Genomic DNA, 7960 nt, shown 5'->3' with positions numbered 1-7960 from the left:
CATTTGGACTTGCTATCATTGAAAAAAAAAAAAAAAAAAAAAAAAAATCCTAAGCTAAGTGTATATCTCCGTAAAACAACAAAACTGATTGTACCTTCAACACTATAACTATAGGCAAGACTAGTTGCAAGATGATCGGCAGTTGGCTCAAGCGCAGTAAGACACCTAAATTTAGAAGCTATAATTGGATCTGGTTTTTAAAACTGATTATTCAACCTTAAGCTTTGTCTTTTACAAAGATTGGCTAAAAAATTGAAAAATTACTCCAATCTCCATGAACTGGATGTGCACCCTTCCATATGCTTTAAGTCTATTTCCTGAAGTGGATTAAACCTGTGAAGGAATCACCTATAGTTTTCCTCTGAAATTACAAGAAAAATAATCCCATTGAGATCGTGGAAGGAAGATTCAGTGAGGCCATTCAGATAATAGAGAGTACAAATCAAAACAAAATTCTAAAGAACACAATTACAACTCACATAACCGTATAGTTCAGATCATTACTTTCAAGCTACTCTGTCTCTGCTATCTATCTATTCCCAGACATCATCCAAATGTGCAGTTTTGACAATGTAAGATTTCTCAGTCTCCCACATTATTCCAACCTTCCATCGGATCAGTGCCAATCCAACCAAACCAAAAATAAGTACTCCAGATCATGAGATCAGACAGTTCGAAAACATAAAAGACGAAATCGTCATCCTTGTCCAGTTCCAGAAATATTATGCATGCCCCAGATTCTGGCATCTTTAAGTGGCATTAGATAACCCTGATAGATTTATTGATCGCCGAGTCGAGAATCAGTTCTTCGTTGATGCTCATTTGGAGGTTACAGCATTGTTAGAGCTCTCAAAAACTGGCATTTCTACAATTTATTAACGTGGCTTCAGTTCCAACTTGTAAGCTTGTATTTCCATGGGAGGGATATGCAGCTGCCCTTCATGAGCAACATCTCCGGACTGTTCATTATATCCGAGCATTTCTGTGTCTTCGTGCAATAGATTTAAGGAAGTTGCTCGTGCGTTCGATACCGCAAGCCCCTTAAACATGTTGAATATATTGACAGGCTCATCAGAAAACCTAGTACAATTTGATCTGGCTGTCTTGCAATATGATGAATCCCAGTGTCTCCGATGAAATATTAAAAGAAACCGTGGATCTTCTGGCGATTGCTGAGAGTATTTCAGAGGACGAGGAACCTTAAAGCTGACAATATGCAAGTCACATGGCAAAGGAGCTGCTAAAGGGGAGAAAGATCTTGGGGATGGCTGCACAGATGAAGCTTGTGGTTTCTTGCCAATAAATGTGTGCAAGGGATAGTTTAAACGAGCACCGATGCAGAGGGAAAGAAGAGAAGGACTTAAAGGAGAGTAATTGGAAACAGGATTTAGTTTGGTTGAAACACTCGACTCAAGTGAGATATGGAAAATGACATTCATTGCACGATTATCCCTCACTCCTTGCCCAAGGCCACGCCCATCGTCCATGGACAAACGACGGTCGAGCATAATCTCTAACCATCCATCCTTGAGGCTTGCCACACCCAGAGACTGCCTAGAATGGACAGAGAACCTTTGACCATTGGATCCTTCCATGAATGCTAGAGAAGGCATTGGATAATAATTTCCCTGCAGTGGGATCTTATCATACGACTCTCTCCGACTAATTTGGAAACCATTCAAATCAGAATAAAATATCCTCTTGTTGTCAATATCTGTCTTGTATCTGACTATCAGCTCCTTGTCGTCAAATTCCTTGCCAAGTAGCTCAACATGATATTCCATCTCAATGAGGTGCTCCTGAATTGTATTGCCCCCACTATACAAACGAGTGCTATGGGAGATGGGGGATTTCTCCCATCCGGTCTTTGGATAAGAGTAAACTTCCTGCATCAGAGGACCCTCAGTGATCACGGTCAATCCACCTGCTTTTATGATAGATTCAGCGTCACCATTGGGTTTGAATAGGTAGGCCCCACTACCCCAGCTTGTGTACAATGCAATTTCTTCATTCACAACATTTTGGGGACCATTTTTATTAATGATTTTGTGCAACAAACCCTGCTTTCCATGAAATACGAGAGACTGGTGCTGGTTCCCGATTACAGCCACGTCACCATCGGCCTTCGAGCATATATACGGAGTAGCGCAAGGTAATGAAGTAGACGTTGAGAAGAATTTTAGTTTGGCTGGTTTTGGCTTTTCACAATCGAATAATCCATTCGCAATATAATATGTTTGCAATCCCAAAGCAGGAACTGAAATTTTCCAGTGGATACGATGCCTCCCGGTAAAAACATTGGCTTTATCATGCTGAAATTCGGGAGAAATCTGGCTTTGAAGACATGTCCAGTTTGAGTCCAATACAGCAACATCTGTCCTGTTGACAATGATCATTGCAACCTCTTCCCTTGTCTGCGCTAGAGGATTAAAAAAGACCACTGATTGATAAATTCCTTCTTGAAGATCGATTGCTTTATGTACACATTGGGCATCATATTTTGATCTCACCTGTTCTGGTTCAAACTGTGAAGGATTCTGATCAGATTTCTCATGGCGAATTCCAAGTAGTACCTCAATACCTTTAGACATGAAAATATGCAGGTCTTGTAAAGAAGTATGCATCCGAACCCCATAATCACGTACGACATGATCTTTTGCAGTACCAGTGACCCCGTCATGATGCTGGAAAAGAGCTAAATTTCTTCTGGCAGCCGTCAACTTGTAAGAAAACCCAACAGGCAACTTCTCGCATTGAGACCTCTGGCAAGAACCAAGCAATAAAGCTAATATCATTTCTGCAGCACGAAGTGTTTGCTCCAATACACGATCAACAGCCTTAAAGAAAGGCCTAGAAACATAATACCCACTCCAATAGTCCTGCTGTCTATCAGCATAAGTGAAGAAATCGCCTGACAAAGAGGGAAAACCACTGATCTGACTAGAGCCAACTTCACCAGGAAGTGAATAGTTTATCTTTTCAGCCTCATCACGAAGAGTTCGAAAGTAGTCTTCCAAGGTGCCGAACTTTGCCTCAGCATTTAAACTTGGATTAGAATTAATATAATCAAATAACAACTGATAGTTCTTAAACTGAGCCTCTGCTTCATCAATGCTAACATATCGAAAATCATCTCCAAGAGGAATAAGAAGGGTATTTGTCCTATATAGTACTGATTTCTTTCTATACTGATCAAGTAACATCATTGCCCTCTCTTGAACATTTTCCTTGTTAATCTCAACAGGATCTTGCCTCCAGGGACATAGTTCATATGAAGAACCACGGGATCGGGCAAAGTCAAACTGACAACAGATGGCTGGCTCTGGCCCACAAGTATGTGGAATATCATAAGAATAAAAGGGCATCATGTGCACAAAAATGTCAGTAGTTTCTTCAGCATCCCAACTTTGTCTCCAAATGAATTCTAAATTTTTATGCTGTGCAAGTTCCTTCTTCAGCTCATAATGGGTCCTCTGTATAAGCATGTTCTCAAAGCCCATGCGACGAAGAAGATATGCCATAGTGGGTGAATAACCAAATGGATCTATTGCCCAAGAGTTTTTTGGAACAATGCCAACGGTCTCCTTCAACCACATATTCCCCTCTGCCATCTTGTTTCAATGAAAATAATTTCAGTAAAAGTAATTCAGAAAGGCAAGCATAGCTAGTTGGAATATAAGCACCCTTTTTTACAATAGAAGAATACAAAAGCCTGTTGGTTCTCAATGTAAATGCTACAGAAACTACTTAACATGTCAGCATTCAAAGATTCTTAACTGTACGATTAAAATATTTAGGAATAGGTAACATCAAAAGCACACTCCTGGAGTCCCCCCCCCCCCCCCCCCCCCCCCCNCCCCCCCCCCCCCCCCCCGTCTAGGGGGAGGGGATTGTCTGCATTCTAAATTGAGTAATCACGTGCTAATTAGCAGGTAATTTTCAACTCATTGTTACTATTGAATCACCAACACTTTGTTTGCTTGTTTTTCACAATTCCATTTATTGAAATTCTATCTTCTTTCTGAGAGAACACATACTTCTTGGATGAAGAAGATAATGCGTCTTGATTAGAGAATCTTATGTTCTATCCTTGTCATTTTGATTTATAGCAAGTAAACCAAAATGGGAGATTTAAAAATAAGCAGGGCAAATTGATATGGTGTGGTATTCCACTATTTCTCAGTCTCAGGCAGATAAATTGTTGTTCGTTATGATAAAAACTAACAGAAATATGAAATATGAATTATTTTCATAACAGATTACTAATATTGGAGATCAAATCATATGCAATAAGCAAGTAATGTTTATTAGTTCAACTCAATAGAGCTCAAGCTTGGAACGCACAATTAGCAAAGAGTTCTGGTTACAATTCAAATAACGTAAGAACAACGTACACTTTTATTATCTAAGAAGAAGAATTTATTTTACCTGCTCGATTATAGCAAAATAATGAGAATTGGCCTGCAAAGGAAAGGGATGGCATGTTAATTTCCAGATTTCAACTTGGCAGAAGATCAAATTGAATAATTGAACCCCATAAGCAGTAAAATCTTTCCAAGGAATGAGCAAGAAACGTATAGCACAAACTTGTTCTTAGATTATAACTTCAATATAAAATGGAATCCAGAGGTTTAGTAATTGTAACCTAATGAAAGCTTAAATATCTAGAGCATCACCTAAAGGCATTCGATTGAACCTCAATCCTCCGATAAATATTTCTGCCTGATAGACTACTCCTTACATATTTGCGTTTTGGTGTTTAGATTTTTCAGATTAAAAGTTCAGAAGAAAATTTTATCAGAAAACTCCGGTTACCAAGTAGTAAACAGAATTTTTCGGTTCTATATAATAAAAATTATTGAACACATGTAGCATTAGAAATACTCACACATTCTGTTCAAATGACCAAAGAAACCTCACATGCAAGTGAGCATATTACCTCATCGTTCATCACCCAGCCACCTCCCACGATTTCAAGCTGCCCATTTTTAACTAAAGTAACAAACGATTCTTTTTTTTCATCTGAAGCATCCCTCCACCATTTCTCCAGATAAGACATCTCTTCCCATATAAACTTCCGCCGCGAATCCTACAGATTAAAGAACAAGCAATTTTAAAGCAATTAAAAAGGATTTCACTCTCATTCAATTCAGCTACATTTGGAATTGTGCGCTGTCAATCTCCAAAACAATTCAAGTCCTCACAAAAATCAATTTACGCTTCTGTTCTTATTAATAAACTAAACAAAAGAACAAAGCATTTAAATAACTAAACAAAAAAGCATATCCAAGATAATAGGTGATCGGGATGTGTATGTGTGTGTGTATCTTTTAGAATATTACATCACAACTATGGGAGTGGGAGTTCCAACCTGCAATCTCTTCTAAGAGTTGGGACGTCTTAACCATCTTTGTGTAGTTAGCAGGTTCTGCATATTTTATACAAGGTGCTATATTTTGATTTACGCATATCTACTTTGTTAACATAAGAGACAATCTGTACTAAAAATAGGATTAAACCAAAGAGTTACAAAATCGATCCCCAATTGGAGAAGTAGAAAGAGAATAATTATAGAAGTGCTTTAACGAAGTACATCAAGAGAAGAGACAATGAGTACAAACTCAAAAGAAATCTTTTAAGTTCCTCTTACAATTATCAGACATTTTTCTATTTCTCTCCATCTATATTTTCTGACTCGCCAACTTCCTATCCAAACTCCGACTTCTTATTTGGATTTGTGACCGCATAAAATTCTAAGATAAATTGGATTGACATACTGATAATTGGATAGATTCAAAGACGAACTGGTAATTGGAAGTACCTAATAGCACAGAGTAATGAAAGGACAGCCAGACAGGATTAGAAAATATGATCAAACTCCTCACAGGTACTCCTACAGTGAACATACCAGTTTGGCTAGAGGCTTCTTCCAGGTTCCTAAGCTGGATTCATCGTTAGCACTAATACCACCAAGAAAAATGTTCCTCATCACACCTCTTAGGCCTTTTCTATTTCCAAATCATTTTACAAAGCGAAGGCCAAATAATGTTTATCTCCATCAAAAACATAGAGAAAAGAGATTGCACTGAAAAATCCTCCAGATATATCTATTTGCTAAGCAAGAGATTATAAGGGAGATGCAAAGAAACTGCCCTTGATGGAAGCTCACTCAAAGTTTTCTTCATCCCAAACTTCCTTGATAGTTTTATTTTTAGTTTCTGCTAGCCTAAGCTTCAGGAAAGCATTAGAAAAAAGGTCTTGAGAATCAAATCCATCACTAAACCTAGATTTATCTTAGAACCATCTCCGGCTTCCAACACCAAATTTTATTGAACTAAGTTCCCCAACATATTAATTTGCCACAAATTTCTTTGTTAGCCCTAACCTTTTCCTTCGATAATTGCCCAAACCTAAACCATCCCAGTAAAAAAAAAAGAGCAGTGACAAACTACTAGTTGAACTAATGAAAGCAGACTACCTTCAAGGATCTTATATAATCTCTTTGCTATCACACAAGGGACCCTAAACATGAAGAACAAAGTAAAGAGGTTCACATGAATATACGACCGCCCCTAGATATAGAATATTTTTCCAAACCGAAACAACTCGCAGCTTGTTAGCATGTTTGGATGGATGGGATTCAGTCATTCCATCGTGTTGCAGGTTCGAATCTCAGATTCGGTAGGGATTGAATTGAATGTGGTTGTGCTGATGGTGTAGTATCTTGTTTGATTTGATTTCAATCTTCCAATGTACTAAGGCAGAGCATAGTTTTCTCCAAAAAGATCTACCAGTCTTCATTACGCCCAATTTCATCAATATCCATTATGAGAATCGAAAGCATAAGCCAGAAACTCAATCAAAGAAAACGCTAAAATCATCATTATGGCCCTAATTCAATAGAGGCCATCAAGAATCAAGATTAAGAAAATAAGAACAAGAACAAGAAGAACTATTGATGAAGACGTTAAGGCTTAAAAATTCACCTGTGAAAGCGCGTCAACAATCGTATTAAGTATATGACGAGACTGCTTCTCGTAGTACTCGTCAACAGTTAGCTTCCATCCTGGATCGTTATGAGAATGAGGCACCACGAAGATCTTCAATTTCTCCGAATCCCACTCGTCTCCCTTGTAAGTCACTCTCCATCCTTGCTTCCACGGACCACCATCGACGTCCAGAAACTCAATCTTGTCGTACAATTTCTTGGTCGTAATATCCACATTGGAACTCAAAACCTCACTGTTCCAATTCTCGGACACGATCGGTTTCCGCTGCCTGTGGGATCTGGTAGCGTGCGATTTGATGTGAGATGAAATCGGCTTCGGAACGCCGTATCGGATAAGGACAATGAAGAAGAAGATGAAGGAGACCAAAAGGCCGATGGTGAAGATATTAGCAAAGATGAAGTCACGAATGGCCAACCGCCGGCGATACTTCCGGTTGTGCTTCGGTTTAGCACTGGGTGAAGCGGAAGAAAAAGGAAGAATAGAACTGGCCCAACCTCCACGTCGGCTACCTCCGCCGCCGGTGAAGGAGGAGAAGGCCATTTTAGCTAATTCCTTACTCTCACCAGAAGTAGAAAGTTGAGCGCCGGCTTCGATTTCATTCAATTGAAGAAGATGAGGAAATGGACTTCATTGATTGAAATTAAGTAACGACCAACGTTTCGTCGTGAACAATCAACCAAGTCAATTACTCAATAGTCAAGATTCAAACAAGGAGCATTACGATATCGTTCGATCTGCGATTTTTGGGTCCCGGCAGTGAGCAGCGGCCCCTCAACAAATTCTGTAGCCGTGGAAAAAATGAGAAAAAAAAAATATCAGTAACAATTTGATTTTGTTAATTAATTTTCCCGGGAATCATTTAGTTGATTAGAAAAACAATGATCCAATGAAGAACAAGATTAGTTTATCCAATGTAATAATCACATCACTCCTTTTTTTTTTTTTTTCTC

At 38.7% G+C, this 7960-nt stretch overlaps 1 protein-coding gene across 1 annotated transcript; it reads right to left on the bottom strand.

The window, feature by feature from the left end:
• Nucleotides 1-367: 367 nt before the first annotated feature.
• On the bottom strand, nucleotides 368-7780 carry LOC111482230 (alpha-mannosidase 2). Its single transcript, XM_023127918.1, has 4 exons — nucleotides 6987-7780; nucleotides 4940-5089; nucleotides 4429-4461; nucleotides 368-3611 (listed from the first exon to the last, which is right to left on the bottom strand). Exons 1-4 carry the CDS (start codon nucleotides 7548-7550, stop codon nucleotides 876-878), a joined length of 3483 nt encoding a protein of 1160 aa, XP_022983686.1. The 5' UTR covers nucleotides 7551-7780; the 3' UTR covers nucleotides 368-875.
• Between the last annotated feature and the right edge of the window lie 180 nt (nucleotides 7781-7960).

The sequence above is a fragment of the Cucurbita maxima genome, unplaced genomic scaffold, assembly GCF_002738345.1.
Source record: "Cucurbita maxima cultivar Rimu unplaced genomic scaffold, Cmax_1.0 Cma_Scf00007, whole genome shotgun sequence".
Taxonomy (NCBI): Eukaryota; Viridiplantae; Streptophyta; class Magnoliopsida; order Cucurbitales; family Cucurbitaceae; genus Cucurbita; species Cucurbita maxima.
Note: the sequence above shows the minus strand (reverse complement) of the source record. Positions and strands in the feature narration are given on the sequence as shown.

Coding starts and splice junctions, on each gene's coding strand:
- LOC111482230 (XM_023127918.1), bottom strand. CDS start 7,550: ATGGCCTTCTCCTCCTTCACCGGCGGCGGAGGTAGCCGACGTGGAGGT. Junction 5,090..6,986: donor TTGTTGACGCGCTTTCACAG/GTGAATTTTTAA, acceptor TTTAATCTGTAG/GATTCGCGGCGGAAGTTTAT. Junction 4,462..4,939: donor GCTGGGTGATGAACGATGAG/GTAATATGCTCA, acceptor TTTCCTTTGCAG/GCCAATTCTCATTATTTTGC.